Source organism: Ammospiza nelsoni, chromosome 25 (assembly GCF_027579445.1).
Source record: "Ammospiza nelsoni isolate bAmmNel1 chromosome 25, bAmmNel1.pri, whole genome shotgun sequence".
Lineage (NCBI taxonomy): Eukaryota > Metazoa > Chordata > Aves > Passeriformes > Passerellidae > Ammospiza > Ammospiza nelsoni.
This window is the reverse complement of record NC_080657.1, coordinates 6,972,131-6,995,353: the sequence shown is the minus strand read 5'-3', so window position 1 is coordinate 6,995,353 and position 23,223 is coordinate 6,972,131. Positions and strand designations below refer to the sequence as shown.

The window sequence follows — 23,223 nt, the reverse complement described above, 5'->3', positions numbered from 1 at the left end:
ACTTGAACACCATGTTGTTCCTACCATGGGCAGAGACACCTTCCCCTATCCTAGGTTGCTCCAAGCCCCATCCAGCCTGGCCTTGGACACTTCCAGGGATCCAGAGGCAGCCACAGCTTCTCTGGGCAACCTGTGCCAGGGCTTGGCAACTCTTTTGGTGGAGAAATTTTCCCCTAATACCCCATCTAAACTTCCCATGATGCAGCTTGAGGCTGTCTTCTCTTTTTTAATCACTTGTTACCTTGGAGAAGAGGCTGACCCCACCGGGCTTCAACATTTCAGGGAGTTGTTGAGAGCAGTAGGATCTTTCCTGACTGCTGGGGTCTCCAGTCTAACTCTCCTCCTGCAGAGAGGAACTTGTAAAATTGCCATTGCTCCATCCAACCTTTCTGAAGTTCGCAGGTCCTTGAAAGGTGTTAGAAAACTGCTGGAAGACCTTTCTCCTCCTGCCTGAAGCTCCATCTCTGCCCTGCCACACATATAGCACAGGATGGGCACTCCCCACGTGGGCACGGCAGCTCCCCTGGTATCAGCAGAGCCCTTTCCCTGCAGGATGAGAAGATCCACACAGATTTTTACCCTTTGTCAGTGTTGCATGGCTGGTTAAGCTTTTCTTGAAAGAAGAGAAATGCAGGGCAGCAGGGAAAGGATGCAGAGCTGTACGCAGAAAGAAGCAGCTGATTTACCTGTAAATGCCAGCTGGGAGGAGATGGCATCCCTGATGTCTTTAAACTCCTAATGGTTGCCAAGAGGCTGAGGCCAGTGCCCCAGTGAAGGTCACTGGGCAGATGGGAATTAGGGAGCTTGGAAGGGAATGTGTGGCTTGGCTGACAGCCCGGCTGGGAAGGTGCTTGGGCAGGGTGGCTGGGGCCAGAGGAGATAAATCCTGATTATCTGAACTCTTAACACAAAGAGGGTTTTGGTTCACAAGAGAGCATCTGGCATTTCCTGGGTGTCAGCACAAAATCCTACACCAAATATGCTCAGCTCTCAGGTGGTAGGATATACTCTGGGCTAAATTAAAATGCAGCGTGATGGAAATCTCTGGATCAACGAGGAGATTCCTCCACGGAGCAGATTGCTGGAGCAGGGCTGGGAAATGCATGGAGCCACTTTGTGCCAAGCCTTGCTGGAATGGAGATGGGCACTGGGGGTGTCACAAGTGCTCCAGAGCTTTCACCTCACTTAAAGCAGATCCCAAAACTTTCCGTCCCAGGCTGTCAAAGGAGTTTTCTTCTGTTTTAACTCCATTTATTTGTTTCCTCTTCCTCCTCTGCTTTCCTGGCTTCCAGCTGGAAGCAAAAACTGGAGCCTAGGGTGGGGTGGTGAGGCTATCACAGGCACATCACCAGCTCACATCAGAGCTCCCAGAAAGGTTCAGGAAAGCTCCCAGAAAGGTTCAGAAAAGCCCCTTTTGGAAATGTGCAGGTTAGAGTGGGCACCAAATGCCCCCAACTCTCAGTCCCCAGGAATACCAACTCCCCCACGGGAGCACCTGGTCGTGCTGGTGGAGAAGGTCTGGTGCTTATCCCACTCAGCAGCCACCTGAAACTGTGTGGATGGAGCCTCCAGAGCTGAGTGTCCCCCATCTGTGCCTGACCCCCCCCTTTCTCCTCCACGTGCTCCCCACACATGAGCTGTGAGCCCCAGGTTGTGTTTGGGGGGCTGACCGTGGTCTCATCCTGTCCTGTACGTGGGATGCTCTGAGTGCTCCTGAGCAGGAGTCCCACATCTGTCCAGTCAGAGCGTGCTGAGCTCTGTGCATGTAATCCTCCTCCTGGATCCAGCTAACCAGATTAGCTTCCCAAACTAACCAGACTACCAGGTATTAAGCTCCCGCCTCCGTGGCAGCCTCTCAGCAGCCTCCTGGTTTACAGCGAGCACAACAGAACCATGTGCCATGGATCTTGGGCATGCAAAGGAGAAGGTGTGATGGAGAAGCCTCGAGGAGGCTCAGGGGCCTGGGAGCAGGTTTTGGGAGATAGGAGAGAGCCCAAGATGCTGTGAGGTCAAATAAACCATGACAGTGGAGTTCTCCTGGGTGGGATGGGGTGGTGGAATGAGTGTGAGCTGGAGGTCAGGGCTGAACAATCCACGTTAAAGCAGCAGGAAAGGGTTTTCCTCTCTGCCTCTACTGTCCATGTGTGGCAAACCCCTCTTTCCCCCCATCAAATATCTCCTGCTCTCTGTCAGATCTCCAGTGGAGGCAAATGAGGGCAGCCCATGGGTTGCAGCTGATGAGTTTTACTTTTCCAGCTGCAGGAGGGGCACCTGATGGTCCGGCATTTCCAGTACCTGCGCTGGTCAGCCTATCGAGACACCCCGGACTCCAAGAAGTCCTTCCTGCACCTCCTGGCCCAGGTGGAGAGGTGGCAGAAGGAAAGTGGTGATGGCAGGACTGTGGTGCACTGCTTGTGAGTGTCAGCTGGGGAGGAGCAGGCTCTGCCCAGGGAGAGATGCCTCCAGATTCCATGTCCACAGCACTGTCTGGAGATCCTTACAAAGCCCTCACTGGGGTGACTTTGTCCCCAGATGGGGCTGCCTCTGCCACAACATGTGTTTTGGGTCACCTCCTCCATGAGATGGATGCTCAGCAGGGGTGACACCAACCTGCCCTTTGTGCTGGTCCCCCACCCTTGGCAGAGGTCCCAGCCCTGTCCCTACATCCTCTGTGTGTAACAGAGCACCGAAGGGACGTGGCAGGAGCTGTGCCACTCCCACCACTTGCTGCTCATTGTGAGGGGGACAGAGAACATAGAGTGATTTCCTGGGAAGGGACCTTAAAGCTCATCTTGTTCCAGTGGGAGGGACACCTCAGGTTGCTCCAAGCCCTGTCCTCCCAGTGGGATTGGCTCATGAGCACCATGTGTGTTCCCCTCAGATGGGACCCAGCACCTTCACAGATGGGTAAAGACAGCAGTGAAGCCTTTAATCAAAAACTAATTACAGCCTTGTCCATCTTCGTTAGCTGAAGGATAATTTGAGAACATGCTTTATAAAGCTCTGGCATAGTGCTCTCTCTTCCTCTCCCATGTTCCCATTGCTGTCAGGCTGCAGGTGTGGTGGTGTGGGAGCAGGGGTTCAGCTCAGGATTTGGGGAGGTTCCCAGTGCCCTGTGTGGATGGTGGGTCAGTTCCTCCAAGCAGCAGCAGCACCGTGTCACCAGCCCAGGGTCACCCTGCGCAGGGCAGGAGGGACATGGCAGCTTCCCCAAGGTCACGAGGAGCTGATCCATGGGAGGGCTGGGACCTGAGCCCAAATGTCCAAGATCCAGCCTTGGTAATCCAAAAGGGTGTTTTCATGCTCTTGTGAGGGTTGGAGGGCAGGATCATTGTCCTGCCACCCCATGGGGCAGGTTCAGGTACAGCCCCTGCTCTGGGACATCCCCTGGGATGCAGGGTCAGATAGAGAAAGGGAGACTTGGAAGGGAGCAGGAAGGTGCTCTGATGCCACCTGATTGTCACCCCTGACACGTGTGTTTGTCCCACCAGGAACGGAGGTGGCCGGAGTGGCACCTTCTGTGCCTCCACCATGATCCTGGAGATGATCAAGTGTCACAACATGGCAGATGTCTTCTTTGCTGCCAAGACCCTCCGCAACTACAAACCAAATATGGTGGAGACCTTGGTAAGCACCACATCCTCCCTGTCCACCCTGGCTTCTGGTCTTGGCACGGAGGAGAGATGCTGGGGATGCTCACCTCCCAAAATGCTGCCTTTTCCACCCCAAATCCTGATCAGCATCATGGGCATCCCCACGGCAGCGCTGTGCTGGGGTGGGCTGGGAAGTGAGGCAGCTCCTCAAAGCAGCCTTGGGCTCGTCTTCATCCTGCTGTGGCAGCACAGCCTTGGAGTCAGTGCTGGGATTGTTGGAAATCCTCCCCAGGAGCTGTAAGGCAGGGTCACATTAACCCACGGGATGTAACTGTGGTTCTTTGGAAGGTTTGTGGCATTGGGAGCAGCGCTGGTGTGGAGTGAGAGAAATTCCTGTCAGAAATATGAAAGGGAATGAGCAGCACTTGGAGTGAAATTAATGGGTGCACAAGCTGCTGGGAGCAGGAATGGAGTGATGTGTCCTGGGAGGAGGCTGGAGCTGGCAGCAGGTCAGGGCAAAAAGCCCCTGCCCTAATTCAGGCCCTGATGATGGAACAGGGGAGGGAGCGGCACTTGTCTGTCCCCGTGGTGGAGGGATCCAGGTGCCTCATGATGTTTTAAAAGCAAGTCAGCTGGAAATGTTTACCCTGTTTAGATTATAAAATCCCTAAGTTGCAAAATGAAATGGTTTTGAGGAGGGGATGTGATTTGCATTAGGAATTAAAAGAGGAGAAGGAGAGGGAGGGGAGAGGGGAGCAGGGGGACGGATGCAGATAATGGAAAGATGATGTGACAAGCATGAAGCCACCAGACCCACTGGGCTAAATTGCAAGGGTATTAAGAAAAGGTAACATTTCCCATCAGGACACAAGCCTCCTCCTGCCTCAAATGAACCTGAACTGGCTATTCTGGGAATCTCAATCTCCCAGAGTCACTGGGAGGCTGGATCCATGCCTGGTGTAAGGAGCTGAGCCCAGCAGAGAGCACTTCCTGCTGCCTGCACCCCTTCCCCCTGTGTTTGCCCCGGGGGTTATTTTTATATGATGATAAATGGAAACAATCCCTTTCCTTAATCCAAAAAGCATTATGTGCTTTTAATCTGGGCTGCCGCAGCCTCCTTGCTTTGAAGTCCCTCTCCTCCTCTGCCTGCTCCCACCTGGGATCCCGTGGGGGATAACAGGATTTTTGTGCCACTGCTCAGGCTGCAATCCCCATCCTGCGGCCAGGATCTGGGGAGAGAAGCTCTGCCCTCTCCCTCCCTCCTCTCACACCCACCTGATGTCCCAGTGCCTGTAGCAGCACCAAAATCCTGATTTGTTTGGGATTTGCTCTCCTGGGATGGGCACTGCCACGGTCAGAGCTCTCCTGAGGATTTTGTGCTGTCAGTTGTCCGAGGGTGGGAGAGCATGGGAACAGGTCCACAGGGATGGATGAGCCACAAGCCCCAGTTCAGGGATTTTTGTTTCAAAACCAGGAGTCAGCCACTCTGGGCTTTCCCTTTGTGCAGCTGACAGGGAGTGAAGGGTGGGAGGATGCTGACACCATCCTTGGATGTCTCACAAAAGATGGGAGAAGGAGCCTGGTCCTGCTGGGCAAGAGAATTTATGATAAAGGAATGTCCTGGCAGCCAGGGCAGGGTATCTCCATCCGCTCCAACCATGGATATTTGCCTGGGTGCTCTCCCCTTTTCTGGCCTCTGCTGAACTCAGGAACAAAAACTCCTTGATTTCTTACCTAAGGTTTTGTTGTGGACACCTCTGACCCCAGACTCCATTGTTCCCACGTCTCTTCCATCATCTGACTGACACATGTCAGTCACTGAGGTGATTAAGTTGCTGAGCCCCCAGTGCTGGTTGTACCTGGGATGGTGAATAAAGGTATTTTCACAATAAGGGGATGTTGCAGTTCTGGTTCCTCCCTTGGGGCAGATGATGGTGCTGTGTGTCCCCAAAATGCTGTGTTTCAGTGTGTGTGGAGCTGTTGGATCTGGGGCACCATGCCCCTGCCCCAGTGTGGGTGTTGTTTGCCAGGAGTGGAGTTTTCCTGGCTGTGGCTTCAGCAGAACTGTCAGGGGGCCCTGGGAGGCTGGCAGTTGTTTCCTGAGGGCTGGTGACATGTGTTTCTCCTTTCTCCTCACAACTTTGGGAAACAGCTCCCTCCGGATCCTAACACCCTCTCTCCTCTCTCTGAACAGGAGCAGTACCACTTCTGCTACGACATAGCACTGGAATACCTGGAGTCCCTGGAGAGCAGATAGCACCTGGCCACGAGAGGGGCACCACGGCTCGTGCAGGGCCGTGCCAGCCGTGCTTCCCAGCTGGGCACTGTGTCCTTGCTCAGGGAGACAGCCAAGGACCCTCCAGGAAACAAAAGGACATGGAGATGTGTTGGCCACTCTCCATTTTCATCCTCCGCTCTCCATCTTCCCTCCCTGCCCTGGGTGGATCCCCCAGCTCAGCCGGTTCCTTGGAGTCGCAGCCTGGCCTTGGTGCTGCTGGCTCTCTGCAGCTGCTGGAGAGGAGGCCAGGGAGGGGAGGAAGAGGAGGCCACGAGGAGCTGAGGCTGTTTCCCATCACAGAAGGATGGACACTGGGAGATGTTGCTCTTTTGTGTGTGGTACTGAAGCTGCTCCTCGAGGAGCCCGGAGGCTGCTGGAGGTTTTCCCTCGGTGGGGCTCACTCTGAGCCGGAGCAAAGCCCCCCCAGGAGCTCTGAGTTTCTGCCCCTAGGCACCATGAGTTTGATCCTCTGTTAGTTCTGTGAGTTCTGACCCTTTGTGTATCCAGCCCTGGACAGACAGGGATGAGGATGGGGGCACTGGCCATGCAATGTCCCTCTGCAGGGACTGACCTGGACCCTCCTGGTGCTTTTGCAAAGTGTTGGAGGGGATGGTTCCCCAGCATCTCCACACCTTCTTCTCCATCTGTAGCAGTGAATTCTTCCTGTGATGTCTCACTGACCCATGGGTCTGTTTTTAACCCTGCCTTTGTGCATCACTGCATTTGAAGCAAAATCCTCAAAATTCGGGTCCATCCCAAATACTCCCTGGGTGCCACCCCTGGGCAGTTGCTGGGCCTGGTGGGGCAGCAGGATTGATTTTGGGCTGAGCTGTGCCAAAGCCATGGCTGTGTGTTGGGGCTGCACAGGGGAAGGTCCCCACACTCCTGTGCCACCGGGGCTGGTGGCTGAAGGTACCTGGGGTGTTTTAGCTCCATCCTGCTGCAGGCGGATGTGAAATGGCACTTTTTCCATCTGATGTTGTGGTAATTCCAGAGATTCTGCTCTCAGCCTGGTTGTAATAAAATAAATGGCCTTGGGAAGGTGCATCCCAAGGGATCCAGGTGTGGGAACTGAGGGGAGGCTGGTTCTGTCCTGAGGCCAGGCTGAGCCCTTCACCATCACTTCTGGGGGGGATGGAGCAGAGCAGGTGAGAAACTCCTCCAGGTGCTGCAGTTTTCATGTGGGCAGCCCTGTCCTTGATCCATCTGCCCCCTTCACCCCCATCTGTGTTCCCTCCTCCAGCCGTGCTTGCCCAGGGCAGGGGCAGCTTCCCTGCCCTGCCTGCCTGGGGCTGCCCAGCCTTGCCCAGGGAATCAGGAAGGCTGCACAGCTCAAATGGCTGGAGGAGCAAACCCAGGAGATGTTTCCATCCACCTCCCAAGGGTTGAAGAGAGCAGGAAGAGCCATCCCTGCCCTCTCTGCCCTTGGACAATGTGCCACTGCTGTGGTGATGGGGATTTCAGCACCACCCCAGACCCTTGGTTCTGCCACCTCCTCCCTGAGGAATTCACAGTCTGACAATAACTTATGCCAAGGGCTATATGACATCATTCCTTCCTTCTTGCTATCCCTGCTGTCTCATCTGCAGTGTGCCCGTTCTGTCTTGTCACCAAAAGGTCTTTTTTACCCCCAAATGGTCCAGTAAAACCAGTACCTGACTACACCAGTACCTGACTACACCAGTACTCACACTGGGATAAATCTGTGTCCTTTTCCCAGTTCCCATCTCTCCATAGACCTGCCCGTGCTGTCCTAGGGAAGGTGCTGCGTGCTGGGTGCAGAAATTGATTGGTTTTGTATGAAAATGGCTGAGCTGAGCCTCCAAAATCCCTGGGAACGGGGTGGGATGCTCTGGGGGCTGTCCAGCAATGCTGCTGCCTAGGCTAAATCCTGCCTGTGGTCCAGAGGGAGGGAGCATCCCACAGGGCTCTGCAGGTAAAGTATTGCCAGAAAGAGGAAAAGGAGGAGGGGTGAAACCCCACTTAGTCCTACAGAGACTGGAGGAGTTGTATATATATTTTAAAATCAAGAGTTTTCCCTTTTTATTTTATTTTGATACCTCCTTGCTTGGTGTCTCTGGGTTTTTAGGGCATCTCTGGTGAAGGGCAGATTTTGAAATCCAAGTGCTATAAAACCCAGCCCATCTCCAACTCCTACTGACATGCTCCTCTGAGATGAGGCAAGGACATCTTGTACATAGAAATCTATATATAGAAATCTATATATAAAAATATAAATACTGTTCTTAAGATGGATAATGTTTATTGGTATTACAGATTGGAGTGGTGCTTTTTTTTTAAATAAAAACAAAAAAAAAAAAAAAAAAAGGAAAAAATTAAAACCCAAGAAAAACACCAAATTGGAACAATTTTGTCTATATGCAGTCAAAGTGATCCTAAAAGCTGGCAGCATCCCAGACCTGGTGCCAAAGGGACTTGGGACCATGAGGCAGCTCCACCATGGACGAGGATGGAGCATTGGGACCGAGGGAGGGACGTGTCTGATGTGGATTGTACCACACACATCCAGCTGTTGTTAATGGTTTTTTTATTATTTTGTTATGATATTATTTTTGGTTTTCTTTCCTTTTAAGAAAATTAATTGCATAAATAAATATTCCAAATTTGTGATGGCCTCTGGAGTTCTTTCCTGGCTCTGAGCTGGGAGCTGTGATGTGGGGAGCCCTGAGGTGCAGAAAAAGCCTCTCCCTCAGCTCTATCTTTTAAAGGGCATTTTTGGGAATAGATTTGCAGGGCCAGGTTCCTGCAAAGCCCCCATGGCTCAGAGGAGATGGGGTTGCCTTGTGCTTCCAGAGCTGTGCTTGGTGCCCTCCTGGAGGTCACAGCCACCCTGGCTGCCCACAGCTCCTGCTGGAAGAGGTGCTGTGGAGCAAAAAGAGCACCAGAGCATTTCCCAGCTGGAAAACGAAATCCTGTTGTAAGAAGAGCCTTCAGGAAAAGTTCCTGCATTGTCTTCAGTGATTTATTTATTACGAAGCAGCCTTCAGTTAAATGTGTTGTGATATGAAACACTTCCAGTAACACTTGAGTCTTAATTTAATGGAGACCAAGGAAAAAAAACCTAATTGACTTGTCAGGATTGTTTTTCATCTTTAATTAAGGCTCGTGAAGGAAGCAGTAATTACACTTTACTGATAAATAATAAAAATGGGGATCATGCAAATCAAAAGCAAGCCCTGCCCTTGGGAAGGGCTCTGGGTGTGTGGGTGCAGCCCTGGCAGGGTGTCCCTGGGGCTCAGCTCTGTGTCCCCAGGGCTGTCCTGGAGGGCAGGGTGGGCTCAGGCTGGTCTGAAGAGAGAGACAGAGCTGCTCCCAGCAGGATCCGAGAATTGTGGCTGGTGAAGGTAAAAACGGGAGCAGTTCTGTGGGGACAAGGGTGGTGGCCACTGAGTTTGGTAATTCCAGGTTCTCTGTGGCCCCAGGAGCTCAGGGGTGTGGGTGGCATCAGTGTCCTTCCTTACTTCGTTCCTGCATCTTTTGGAAGAGGCATGGACAGCCCAGAGAGCCAACAGGGCCCCAGAGCCAGGACAGGAGCAGAAGTTCAGGTGCTCATCCTGTGGAGATGTCCTGTGGAGATGTCCTTCTGTCCCACCCTGGATTCATCAGTGTCCTGGTGAGTGACCTGTTGGGGGTAGCTCGGGATGGGATGGGATAGGGTGGGACCCCTGTCCCTGTTTTGCAGAGCCAGGAGAGCTTGGCATGGGCATGGCTTGAGGCACTCAGGTCCTGCTGCTGCTCTGCCAGGCCTGGATGGATCAGAGCCACTTAAAGGGAGCACTTTGCATGTCAATAACCCATCCAAATACGTGTCCAGTGCCCAACTCTTGGCAATTGCTTGCCAGCTCAATGCCTCCTTTGTGCTGTTATCTGCAGCACACATGCCTGGTAGAGCTGGTAATAATTTCCCTAAGCCAATGTCATGGTATTGTTGGAGGTGACCTGGATATTCTCATTCCATCCACAGGCTCTTTCCCTAATCCTGGCTGACAGACAGTGCTGGAAGTGTTGGGGAGTTCAGCTCCAGCCCAGGGGTGTCAGCAGTTGGCACAGAGGTGGCAGGTGGGGTCCGCTGTGCCATCCCTCTCCACCTGCCCCGAGGGGCTGCTGTTCCCAGAGGATGCTCAGCTTTGTCCTGACTGCCCCCACCGTGGCCATCCTGCCCCTGGAGAGCCCCAAAACCTCTGCAGGACACGGGGAATGCTGTCAGGAGGGTGCCCAGAGCTCACCCAGCCCGGTGCAGAGGGCCAGGCCCAAGGCTGTCAGGGAATGGTGGACAAGCATTCCTCTTCCTCTCTTCCTGCAGGAGAAGCCAGACCCTTCCCAGGGTGGGGGTCCCACCTGGAGCCCCCATCCCTGTCCCTCCAAGCAGCTCATGGCACTTCAGCCCTCTAAAGGTTGGGCTTGTTCCTTTTGATGTGGCATGTTGGAAGCTGCCTCGAGCCAAGGGGCAGGCCAGAGGCAGGGCTGAGGGAGGCTGTGTTAACCCTCCTGACTGACCTGGCAGATGAATTAATTAAAATGAAACCAAATTCAACATGCCCATTTATCACCTGGGATGTCCCTGCAAGGCCAAGAGCTGCTGTGGCTCAGGCTGGGCTCATCCTCACCTCATCCTCATCCTCTGACCCTGAACTGCAGAGCCCTGTGGGGCTGCCCACGCCTGCCTGGATGGAACGGGACAAACCCAGCTCAGCTGGGGCTGGAACAGGACAAACCCAGCCCAGCTGCCTGTGGGGCTGGAACGGGACAAACCCAGCCCAGCTGCCCATGGGGCTGGAACGGGACAAACCCAGCCCAGCTGCCCATGGGGCTGGAACGGGACAAACACAGCCCAGCTGGCCCTGGGGGTTGGAATGGGACAAACGCAGCCCACTGCTGGTCCTGGGGGTTGGAATGGGACAAACCCAGCCCAGCTGGCCCTGGGGGTTGGAATGGGACAAACGCAGCCCACTGCTGGTCCTGGGGGTTGGAATGGGACAAACCCAGCCCAGCTGCCCATGGGGCTGGAACGGGACAAACCCAGCCCAGCTGCCCATGGGGCTGGAACGGGACAAACACAGCCCAGCTGGCCCTGGGGGTTGGAATGGGACAAACGCAGCCCAGCTGGCCCTGGGGCTGGAACGGGACAAACCCAGCCACGGGCCTGTCCCTCCTTGCTGGGTTTGTTTTTGGGGCCAGGCCTGGGCAGGGCTGGCTGGGCGGGATGATCCTGTTCCCATGGGCAGCCCAGGGCTCCTCATCCACAGCAGGCACAGGGAGCAGAGGCTGCAGAGCCCCAGGCAGGGATGTGCCCACATCCCCAAGCCATGATCCCATGGCACAGAGAATTCCCACCTCTCCAATGGTCCAAGTCCTGTAGGAGAATTTGTTTAAGCAGCTTTAACTGGGCTGTAATCTCTATGCTGCTCATGTCACCTCTAAATGTTCCATCCAAAGACTCAATGGGAAGAATTTGTATTTTGAAATAAATATTTCCTCACGGTGTGCAAAATATCTAATCATGTATTTATCCTTAAGTACTTCCAAAAGTCAACATAATTATTCCAGTCCCATTAAGTTTAATTTGCAGTAAATTATGCATTTAGCTTTAAGTTGAGGTTGTTGGTTAGAGTCAAGATAAAGCTCTTGCTATTTATAAAGCAGTATTTCAGCACGGATACAAAACACAAATGCTTGGACAAGAAAATCCTGCTCTGGAAGTTTGGGGAGAATTTCAAATAGGGAGGTTAACAAAAATATCTGTAGAGTGTCTAATCACAGATGTGTGAGCACACTCAGTCAACTAAAATGAACTCCAGAACAGCTCCTGGAGGGCTGGGCTGCCAAAACAGTTTTCCTCTAGCTAAAAACTTTGATTTTTTTTTTCCTGGACATGGTTTGGAAAAAGAAATTAATCATCTAGCTTTCCTCTGTGTGTCATGTCTTCGAGGTTCACAGGACAGGGAAGGTGTTCCTGCTGGAAGAGTGGAGCAGCTTTAACCTGTGATTTTCCTGTTGTCGTAGGTGTCTCTGCAGATTAACAGCAGCAGGGAATTATCTCCCCCTTCCTGAGCAGCCTTGGGGTCCACAGGGGATCTCTGATGGACACGATGGGTGCTCAGTCAGCCCTTCCACATTAATGGCTCTGCACCCAGGTCTCCATGTGCCAGACCCTCTGCATTTCAGGGCCAATGGCCAAGTTATAATTTTTTTACGCTCCCAGGAGGTGAAGAAAGCGATGGGAGGACTTCCAACCCCAGAGAAACTGTGTTGGTGGAGCCAGTGGACTGAGCAATGCCCCTTGGAGTTTCTTGGCAGCTCTGACCCACTGGTGGGCTGGAGGATGGTCCTGCAGGTAAGGCAAGAGTGGATTTGCCAGCAGCTCCTTGTGCACGTTCTGGAGATCTCTCAGTGCTGCACCTCTGCCTTCCTAAACCCAGCCTGACTTTACCTGAGCTGCAGTGCTTGGGCTGCTCCCCTGCATGTGGCATCCTGGGGAAAGGCTGAGGGCAGCCCCTGTGCTGGGCACAGCATCTGCCAGCACTCCCTGCCACCCTGGGGATGATGATGCTGCATGTCCCTTCCCGAAGGGCTGGTGTTTCAAACAGCACAAAAAGGGAATACGGAGCAGCTCATCTCCCCCTGCTCCGTGGGACACTTGATGAGGTTTCAAGAGGGATTGGCTGACTCTGCATCTCCAGGATTTCTGTTTTTACAAAATCAAATTCATTAGAAATGTCTGGCTGGGAGCTAGGTCCCATAGCCTGATTTTTTCCTCAGGATTTACACCAAGGAGTGTCCAGGTCATGGCAGGGAGGCTGGATGGCTGTGGGAAGGGCTTGGATGGGGAAGTTGCCCCTGAGGATGTGCTGGTGGCTCTGCAGACCCCTGGGAATTCACTGGTTCTGGCAGTGGAGGCTGTTGGGGTGGGATTCAGAAAATTTTTGCTCCTAGGAAGGATTAGAAAGTGTGAGAGCTTTTTCTATGTAGGCCTGGACTGACATCCTGATGTACATACACCCCAACTTCCCTGGATCTCCCTTCCACCTCCCCTGCAGCTCACTCTGTGGAGGTGGAAGAGCGCCAGGGGGTCAGCAGGAGCCTCCTATGAAACAGGGATTTAAGCACTGAAATGTAGAAACTTTTCCAGAATCATTTCACAGCAAATTTCACACCTTGTTTTGGTTTGGGTTTGGTTTGTACTTTTTTCCTTTTTTTATTTTATTTTAACTTTTTTTAAAGGAGGACATATTTTACCCTGTCAGAATTTTCTCCTGACTTGCCCCTAGAGACCAAACCCTTCTGGGCATCTCTCCAAGCACCCCTCCTGAGCCAGCCCCTGGTCCTGTCCCTACAGCTGTCATGGGATCTCCAGCCAAGCTCCAGAGATGCTGCCTGAGCCCAGTGATCCAGGTGCTGCCCTGCCAGAGCAAATGGGGACCCTGGGAATGTTCTTGTGCAGGAGAGCAGGGCCATGGCCCCTTCCAGGGATGTGCTTTAGTGGTGGGTTTGGCAGTGCCAGGTTCATGGCTGGACTTGATGATCTTAGAATCCTAAATCATGGAGTGGTTTGGGTTGGAAGGACCTCAAAGCCCATTCAGTGCCACCCCTGCCATGGCAGGGACACTGTCCCAGGCTGCTCCCAGCCCCAGTATGTTGTTGTTATATTTCTAGAGTCCCATACCTTCTGAGTGGGTTTCTCACACGCAGCTCTTCACAGCAGTGCTGTTCCTGCTGCTTCACCAGGGCTCCTCAGAGGCTCTCCCTGACCAGCCAACCCACCCCCTTTTATCCCAGTTATCTTCATTAGCCACAGCTGCCACCCAATTATACGATACATAGATTTTACTGAGACTCATAGGCCACTTATACAATACATGGGTTTTACTATGGCTCAAAGGCCACCTATACAATACAAATAGGATTCAATGGCCACCTATACCAGTGTCCAGCCTAGCCTTGGGCACTGCCAGCGATCCAGGGTGGGATGGATCCCACAGCTGCTCTGGGCACCCTGTTCCCCCTTTACTTACAGGACTTTTCCAGCCTGAATGGCTCTGTGGTTCCATGGTTGTGATTCCCAGCTCCCCAGAGCTGTTTGCAGGCACAGCCCCTGCCCCTGCCCCACGGTGCTGCAGGGAACCAGGGCCAGGAGGAGGCTGGGGAAGCCAAGAGGAACTGCTGCATCCATGGCCATGAAACATCCAGGAGTTCCACAGCGAGGGGCTGCAGGGCATCTCCAGACCGGGGCAAGGCCAAGGTATGAACTTACCATCAAATCATGCCCCTCATTTTGCTTTCTCTTTCCTGGGAGCTCTCAGAGGCCATTAAAGGAAGCAGGAGATGTTTGCAAGGTTAAGAGACTCGGTGTCTCAACTCACCAGAAGGTCTGCAGTAATTTACAGCTGCAGGCAGCCAGTGCCAGTGCTCTTCATGGGGGGAAGGGAAATGCAATTTAAGAGAACACAAATAAATAAGAAGCTGCAGCAGCCAACACTCTCTGATTTAATCCCAGCCCACGAGAAAGATTTATTCTGTTATCTGACAGTTTGATCACTCCAGGAATCCCATAGGTCAACCCATATCTACTGTTATTATCTCTGGGCTGTTTCCACCAAGATGCACACGGAAGATTTGTTAAAGAAATGAACCGAGAAGGGCATTGATAGGAGGGTAATGGATGGACCCCCAGGGACCCCTGTCCTGGAGGGAACTCCAGATGCTGCTCCATGGCCTGGGTGGGCTGGGGATGGACAGGAGGCCCTGGGCTCCCTCAGAACTGCAGAGCTGGAGATCCCAGCTGGTCATCCTGGGATCAGGACTGCAGAGCTGAAGATCCCAGTTGTTCATCTCAGAGGCTGCTGTGTGGAGTTGCTCTGGGAGGAACTGGAGGACCTTTCCATTGGGAAAAGCCTTGTGAGATACCAGTGTTAAGGGGCTGGAATTCCTGGGGCCATGCAGGTGCTGCTGGGAGGGTTTGCTGCTCTCGATGCCTCTTGCCTTGATGCCAGAAAAGGCTCAGTGGGAAGAATCCCTTTAAAACCCCAGGGAAGAAACTGTGCAGGCTGGAAGCCTGGGGTGCACCTGCCCCCTGACTCCCACCCTGTGGCTCTCCCTTTCACCCTTCCCAAAGCTCCTGTCCCCTCTCTTCCACCTCTCTGGGAGGAGCCACCACAAACACCCTCTGTGGCACTTCTTTGCCCATCTGGATTATTTCTGCAGATTAACCCTTTCTCAGCCCTTCCCCACTGCTTCCCTCACTAATAATTCCCCAGTGCAGCGTGTGCCTTTTGCTGTCTGGGCTGCCTGGGAATGGCACCAGGAGCCACGGGAAGCTCTCCCACGCAGCCAGGCACGTAGCCACAGAGACATATGCAGGGGGAAGTGCAGCCTGTTCCAGCAAACAGCCCGAGTGCAGGGACACAAACACACACAAATAAACAGGTTCGTACCCCCAGTGCGCCTCAAACGCATCCACACAGGCAGATGCTTTAGTGGCGCTGGCTGGAGCCACTCAGAGTCACAAAAACGCAGGGTGAAGGACAGAATTCCCCCTTCCCTGCTCCCACAGCAAGAGAAAATGCAAGGCTGGGACACAAATACCTTGAATTTCCTGCATTGGCTGCCCTGGTGCCAGACCATTTGGCAAAGGTCCCTCTTGGTTTGAGTTTCTCTGCTGAAATCAAATCTTGCCAAGCTCCAGAAGCTGCGGTTGTTTGCAAACCTGTCCTTGCCCAATTTCATGCCTTTCACAGGTTTTTTCACTTGGAGAAAGGCTGGCCCGAGGCTGCACAAGGGTGGGCAGGAAACTGCTGGCCCGGGAGAGCGTGTGGGACGGGTAGATGGAAGCCTAATTAGTGGCGTTGCTTTAATTGAGCACAGGAAGGGGTTGGAGATTGCATTTTCTGTGGGAAAATGTTGTTTTCCTTTTGATCCAAGGTTTCTCCAGCATTAAGTAAATACTGCTGATAGCCTGGCTGGGCTGTGTGCCCCATGCCAAGAGGGGAAGGTGTTTGACTTGGCTCCAAAAGGAGAGATTTTGCAAGGAAAAGTGAGCCAGGGTCTTTCCCCTGGGATGATACCCAGGGTGGGAGCAGAGGGGCTTGGACACTGCCCGCTGGGAGCTGGGGTTTGCTTCAGCTGTGGGTGCTCTGGGACCCCAAAATGTCAAGTTTCATAGGGAAAAGAGAAAAAATTCTGAATGTGCCTGCGAAGGAAGGAGCAAAGCTCAGAAAAGATCAGGCCGGTGCTTTTAATTTTTATGTTTTCATTCTGTAATTCTAAATGTTTCCCCCTGAGGAGCTCACAGAGCTCTGTGTTGACATTGGCTCTGTGGGCAAGAGGGAGATTTGTGTCAGACCTCAAAGCATTTTTTTATCAAAATAAAAAGTAGCATCAAAAGGGGAATAACAGAACCCTGTGAGTGTTGAAACCTGATGTTTCCTGGTCCTTCCCCCACCTCCCAAACCCAAACAGGTTTAGCAGAGCTTGGAGAGCATTGCCAGGGGAGCTCTGTGGGTTGACCCCAGTGCCTGTGCACAGATCCCTCCTGAGCCCAGCATGTCCCACCCAGTGCCAGGGCTGCTGTAGCCCCCAGCCCAGGGGGCCCTGAAACGGCTGGGGCTGCAGAAACCTGGGAGGAGGGGAGGCTTGTATGGCACTGCTGCCTCCATGGTTGGACTTGATAACTTTAAAGACTTTTCCAGCCAAAATCCTTCTGTGCTCTTCCCTCTGGGTGGGACAAGCCGTGCTGGCTGTGCCTCATCTCCTGCTGTTTGCACCCAGGGGAGCAGCCTCTGCCAGGCTCTGCTGCTCCTGCTCTGCCTCTGGCTGTGCCTCTGGCTGTGGCTGTGCCTCTGGCTGTGCCTCTGCCTCTGGCTCTGGCTGTGCCTCTGGCTGTGCCTCTGGCTGTGCCTCTGCCTCTGGCTGTGCCTCTGGCTCTGGCTGTGCCTCTGCCTCTGGCTCTGGCTGTGCCTCTGGCTGTGCCTCTGGCTCTGGCTGTGCCTCTGGCTCTGGTTCTGGTTCTGGTTCTGGCTCTGGCTGAGCTCAGGGGCCCTGGCCAGGAGCTGGCAGTGTCACTGGGATGTCACAATCAGCCAGCACTGACCCGCAGCCCTTTCTCTTCTCCTTTACCCCCTGCTCCTTGCAGGTGATGCCACGGCAGAGCCTGTGCCAGGGCAGGCAGGGGTGCTGCTCAGGGCCACCCTGCAGGGCAGGGAATGCAGCTGTGCCCCAGCCCAGGCCAGGCAGGGCTCAGGGGGCTCCAAGGGCTCTGCTCAGGGCAGCAGCAGGGACGCTCTGCATGGGGCTGAGCTGAGTTTCTGCATTTAATTTCCCCTCCTGACGTTTCCATCCTCACCTCTCAGGCTCTCTGTGGGGCACTTTGCTGCCTGTGAGCTGCACTGCATTCAGTCCTGAGCTCAGCAGAAGGAAAAGGACTGACTGCCCAAAGTTCTGAGTGAACCCTGGCAGAGGGTTCAGCTTTTCCAGTGCCTGGAGCTGGCTGGGCTCCCCTGGGGCATGACCCTGCTCACTGCTCCCAGCATCCCTGGATGTGCCAAGGGATGCCACCCCCTGGCACAAAACCTGGGGGCCCCAAACCCTGGTTAGGTGTTCCCAGACCCTCAGGATAAAGGGCAGGTGTCAGCTCAGGAGCAAAATTTGCCTGGAGCGTGGGGCTGTGCTTTGGCTCTGTCCTCAGGGCTGTGTCACCTGGGGAGGGGACAGTGTGGGGCTGTGCCAGCAGCAGGGAAACAGCCCAGGTGCTCACCCAGAGCCAGGACTTGGTGCCCAGCACTTAATGAGAGTCCAAGGAATTAAATTTTTTCCAAAAACTGTGCTCAAGGCTTGGGCTGTTCCCATGTGGGAGCGTTCTGCTGATGCCAAGGAGCAGCTTGGCAGGGATGGACCTGCGTGCCCTGCCCGGGGTGGGCAGCATCAGCTCCCCCCGGCTGATGGTCAGCCTCTGTCCTGCTGCACTTGGGGCTGCTCTGGCCAGGAAATGTCTCCAGTTCCACTTCCAAACTGTCCTGGGGCTTTTGCAGAGGTCGCTGTGCCAGGAGGATGGCCTGGACAGTGGAAAATCCAATCCCTCAGACTTCCTTGGCCCTTCCATGCCTCTTGTGCCATCAATGCCCAGCAGGGCTGGGGCAGGATTGGGGTAGGGTTGGAGCAGGGCTGGGGCAGGGTTGGAGCAGGGTTGGAGCAGGGCTGGGGCAGGGTTAGAATAGGGCTGGGGCAGGATTGGGGCAGGGTTGGAGCAGGGCTGGGGCAGGGTTGGAGCAGGGCTGGGGCAGGGTTAGAGCAGGATTGGGGCAGGGTTAGAATAGGGCTGGGGCAGGGTTAGAACAGCGTTGGAGCAGGGCTCTGTGTGCTGGCATCAGAACCAAGGCACAGGGGGGATGACAGAAGGGCTTAATGAGGGTTTGAAAGAAACATCTTGTAAACTTTGGAGCAAAGGAGCTGCAGTTTGATTTGAACATGTTTGCTTGGCAGGGGCTGCCCGGGCCCCTGCTGCTGCTGCTGCTTTTACTGGTGCTAATTAGGCAGATTTCCATCCTGCCAGTCACAGGCGAGGCCCAGCAGGGCCAGCATCCCCTGCCAGTGCCTGAGGGGTCCCTGTGTCCCCTGCCAGCCCTGGCTGGAGGTGGCTCACAGCCTGGGGACAGCTCAGGTGGCAGCTGGGCCCCCGGGATGGTGACACAGGGGCCCTGGCTGGGTGCCTGCCGGGGCAAAGCACTGGGGGTGCTGATGGACGATGCTGCCAAAGCCCTGGGACCATCCCCAGGCAGCCAGAGACCCTGCCTTGCCCAGAGCACCCCGAGGCTTTGATGGCCCAGGACAGGAGCACTCAGAGATCTCTGCAAGTTTGGGACTAATCCCACTCACACGAGATGTGACAATGGTCACAAGGATCTTCAGGGTGAGAGAGAGATGAGAATGTTGACTTCATGTTCAGAAGGCTTGATTTATTATTTCATGATGTATATATTACATTATAACTATACTAAAAAGAAATAGAAGGATAAGTTCTCAGAAGACTAGCTAGGCTAAGAATAGAAAAGAATGAATAACAAAGATCTGTGTTCCGGCAGAGAGTGAGACCCAGCTCTGCCATGAGTGGTCAGTAAATCCAAACATCCACAGGAGACCAATCACGGATCGACCTGTTGCATTCCACAGCAGCAGATAACCATTGTTTACATTTTGCTGCTGAGGCCACAGCTTCTCAGAAGGGGGAAAAATCCTAAAGAAAGGATTTTTCACAAAAGATGTCTGTGACACACAGGACTCATCCCACAGGCACTTTCCCTTCCGCTGCCACCATCTGCCTCTTCTAAAGCTTGGTAGATATTTCCTCTCCCCTTCCCTCTTCCTCCTTTTAGGCAAACCCCTGCAATAACCCAAACATCTGCAATAACACCTCCCCTCACCCCAAAAACACTTTCCATTTTCTTTTTCCCTGGCCCAGCTCCACTGCCAGGGTGGCTGTTTGGGGACAGTGGAGGGAAGTGGCACTGCCCTGCCTGTGCCACACCTGTCCCAAAGCTGTTGTGGCCCTTTTGCAAGCTGTTCTCTGGTGTCCCAGCAGCGCACAGGTGGGGTCGCCAGGGTAATCCATCCATTGCTTTAATGTTTGTGGGGAGACAGGTCCCTCTTAATCCATGAGGGTGTCATTAAAAGGAAAAATGTTTGGTTCCGGGGCCTCACTGGCCTTTCTGAACTACATAAAATGTAATCAGCAGCTCCCTTGGGGTTTTAACCCTTTTTTGATGCACAGCTCTGTATCCACAGAAGTGGCAGCAGACCTAGAGGGAAGGGCCTGATAAAGAAATCAGGCAGGAATAGCCCAAAAGTGGTGTCTGAGTGCCTTTGGTGGATGTGCTGCTGCTGTGATGGAGCAGGTGAGGGCCTCACAAGATGCTTTGGGATCTGCAGGCAAAATGTCGGTATTGAAGCCAACATTCCTCATGTCCAAAGCCTGGAGATGGCATGGCCTCCCCACTTTGGGCTCTCTCTGGGACACCCAGGTTCTCCAAGCTGGAGACAGCCCAGCCCACAGTGGCACATGGGGTTTGGAGAGGCTCCATCCAAGCAGCCCCTGCAGCCCCTGCCAGAGCCCTGTGGGCACACGGGGACAGGCTGGGGACACTCTGCTCCCACCCAGCCCTGCATCCCTGGGACTGCCACCACTGCCTCCCTTTGGCACCCTGGCATCAGCAGCAGGGCTGGCTCTGTTCCCATGGGCATGGCAAACTCCAGAAACAAGGTGTGAGCCCAGGGATGCTGCATTTCCACCCTGCCTGGTGCTCCTGCAGGCACAGCGCTCTGCTGTGGGGCTTTTCTTGTCTCCTGAGATGATGAGCTCTGCAGAACTCCTCTGAGGGGTGCAAAGGGAGCACTCAGCCACGGGGACCTGCTGCAGGAACCAAGTCCTGACAGTGAGTGGGGGTCTGGCTGGCTGAAGCACCCCCTTTACATCCATACAGGCAGAGCAATCCCCCAAGGAGCTTGGTGCAGGTTGTGCACCTCTAGTGCGAGTTAAACTGGAATTAGAGAGCTGCAATCTGGCTCTGCTGGAGTAACTGGGCAAGGTGTGGAGTCCAGGTTTGACAGCAAGGCCACAGCCAGACACAGAACCTGCAGTAAGAGCCACAACCTCATAGAATCTTTTAGGTTGGAAAATCCCTCTGAGATCGAGTCCAACACTTCCAAACCCATCACTGACCTGGCCTCAAGTGCCACATCCACATGGCTTTTAAATCCCTCCCAGGTTCATTAATGCACAAGTTCTTCCCAAAGCAAAGGTCTTCCCCAGGCAGACTTTTAGGAGTGCCGGGGGTAGGACAGTCAGGATGGACACAGACCAGAGATCTCTGCAGCCAGGGCTGGGAACTTGTGGTTTATTGCAAAGGGCCTGGGTGCAGGGCCCTGCTGGGAGCTGCCAGCCACAGCTCAGAGCTGGCCCAAAAGAAGAGAGGGGGAGAGAGGATGAGAGAGCGAGAGAGTAAAAGGAGGATAAGAGAGTAAGAGTGTGAGGTTCCCGTTACAATACCATAAATCTTCTGTGTTGAATATTCTCATTATCACTAACCAATCTAGTCCAAGATACAAATCCTACAGCATTTCCATACAGCCCATAAGAATCATTACATTACCACACTGGGTTACATTTTAAACCCTAAAAACTCCTCTTTGGGCCCCTTCTGCCAAGCTGGCAGGGTCTGCTCTGAGCCTTGGGCCTGTCTGCAAGCAGAGGGGATTGTTTGATCCAAAGGGGATCACCTTCAGCTGGCCATGCCATTGTTTTCCAGTTGTTCAGTAATTGAGGGATCTCAAAGCTTGCTTTCATTTCAATCTCACTTATAGTTTCCATACTCTCAAAATCTTTTGCCAGGCAATCATATTTATAAGGCTTTCCTGTTTCATCTTCCCCATGCAGACTCTTTTGGCAGCCTGGCTGTGTCTGTGGCAGCTCAGGGGATGCTCATGAGTGGGGACAGCTCATGAGTGAAGTGTGTTGTTGTCAGCAGTGACGATGACTCGGACAGTGGAGCTTATAGGGATGAAACCACGGTGGTCGACTTCTAGCAGGTGGAAGTGTCCTAAGGGTAAATCTGTAGTGGGGATTATGTAGGAGTCCAATGTCAGGTCTTTGAGATCAGTGTATTGGTAGGTTCAGTACCATTGGTGACCGATGGCTTTTAGGGTCAGATCAGGTTCGTTGATGTTGTCTGTCATGTAGAGGATTTGTAAGGACAGTAGGGCGAGCATGACCAGCACTATGGCTGGGAGGATCGTTGAGACGAGGTCGATTTCTTGTGCATCAGCTGTACTTGATGACAGTTTTTCGTAAGTATCTGGATTAATAGGTAGAGGACTCGGCTGCAGATTGCCAGTGCAACCATTAGGGTGTGGTCATGGAATCCTATCAGTTCTTCTATGATAGGCAAGGAAGCATCTTGGAAGTTTAGTTGTGAGTGGCTGGCCATGTTTAGGTAGAGATGTGCTGGGTTTTCACCTGCAATTTAGCCCAGGCTGGCCCTGTCCCACGCAGGGACAGGGTGGGACACTCTGGCCTGGCTCTGCTCTGCTCCCGGGGCGCTGGCAGCGCTTGGAGCTCCACCTATTGCTGCTCATGGGCTGTGTGGGGACTCGTGTAAAACGGGCATTTATGGAACTCCTCACACGTGTGAGCAGGAACTCGGAGTAAATCGGGAGTTACTTGCTTTTCCCAGTAATGCAGGGAAGATGAACGCTGTGGAGAGTGACTGCTGGCTTTTGGGCACAGCTTTTGCTGCTCGGGCTGAATTCCCATTTGCAGCCAGGGTTTTCCCAGTCCCAGCAGCTGCTTCATTCCCGTCCCGGGTCCTGTGCCCCCTCAGCTGTCACAGGGCCCATCCCGTCACATTCGGGACAGTCGGGCTGGGAGCTGATCCCTGGGCTCAGCTCTCCCCCAGCTCCTGCAGAAACCCCTTTGGCAGCGGGAAGGATGCACCAAAGGCCTGAGCCTGCCGGGCCTCCAGGGCTGTTCCTGCGTGCTCTGGGGAGCCCCGAGCCCGGCACAGCCTCATCCCCTTCCCCGAGAGCCGCAGGGCAGCTCCTCTGCATCCCCGAGCGCCTCACTCCCCACTGAGAGCGCTTAATTACCTGTAATTACCCCCGACTTGGCTTTAAGCGCTCCCCAATAACACATCCTGATTAGGGAAGGAGGAACACATCCTGCCAGCGCTGCGACACCCTGAACTTTCCTTCCCCGGGTTCAGTTTTCAGGCGGAATTCGGTGGCTCTGTGTCTGTGCTGGCAGCCCGTGGTCACTGGGAGCATCTCTCCAGGGCAGGCACAGCCTCCAGAGGCTGGGGAGGAGATGGAGATGGAGATGCATTATCCAGCGTTCTGCAGCCGGCTGGGACAGCTGTCATGGTACTGTCTCTCCTGAGCTCCATCCTGCTCAGACCCCTTCTAGACCCTTCTGCCCTCTCTGTCACCCCTGTGGTTTTTCTCTTTTCTCTCCATACATTGATATAATGGGGTGAAATTAAACTGCCTCAGGAAGGAAAAAAATTCTAATGGCAAAATCTGTTTGACCATGGAATAATCTTCCAGGGGAAATGGTGGGAGCTTTATTACTTCAGTCATTTACAGCTGGGCTGGGCAGAAACACTGGGAAAGAAAATAAAGGGGGAAATGCTGTAGATGCAAGAGTGCCTGGGTTTGAGGGCTCTTGTACTGGGAGATGTCTGACCCTGTGTATCCTGAGATGCCAGGGCACGCTCAGAGGTGGGAAATCCACTGTTAATGAGGGGTTGCTCTGTGATAAGGAGGCAAGATTTCTCATAGCCCCAGGTATCA

The 23,223-nt window shown here is 53.7% G+C and overlaps 2 protein-coding genes across 3 annotated transcripts in view; one reads left to right on the top strand and one right to left on the bottom strand.

The window, feature by feature from the left end:
• PTPRU (protein tyrosine phosphatase receptor type U) overlaps positions 1 to 8,499 on the top strand; it is a 57,111-nt gene extending 48,612 nt beyond the window's left edge. For both annotated transcript variants that reach the window (XM_059488650.1, XM_059488649.1), the window contains 3 exons: positions 2,257 to 2,414; positions 3,492 to 3,627; positions 5,788 to 8,499. In XM_059488650.1, the coding sequence (XP_059344633.1) occupies positions 2,257 to 2,414; positions 3,492 to 3,627; positions 5,788 to 5,850 (357 nt within the window). In that variant the 3' untranslated portion in view covers positions 5,851 to 8,499. The remainder of the gene's footprint in view (positions 1 to 2,256; positions 2,415 to 3,491; positions 3,628 to 5,787) is intronic.
• Positions 8,500 to 21,375: 12,876 nt separating this feature from the next.
• On the bottom strand, positions 21,376 to 21,863 carry LOC132083863 (cytochrome c oxidase subunit 2-like). Its single transcript, XM_059488793.1, is given in 2 exon segments — positions 21,376 to 21,725; positions 21,728 to 21,863. Coding segments are annotated over 2 exon segments (486 nt in total).
• Positions 21,864 to 23,223: the final 1,360 nt, after the last annotated feature.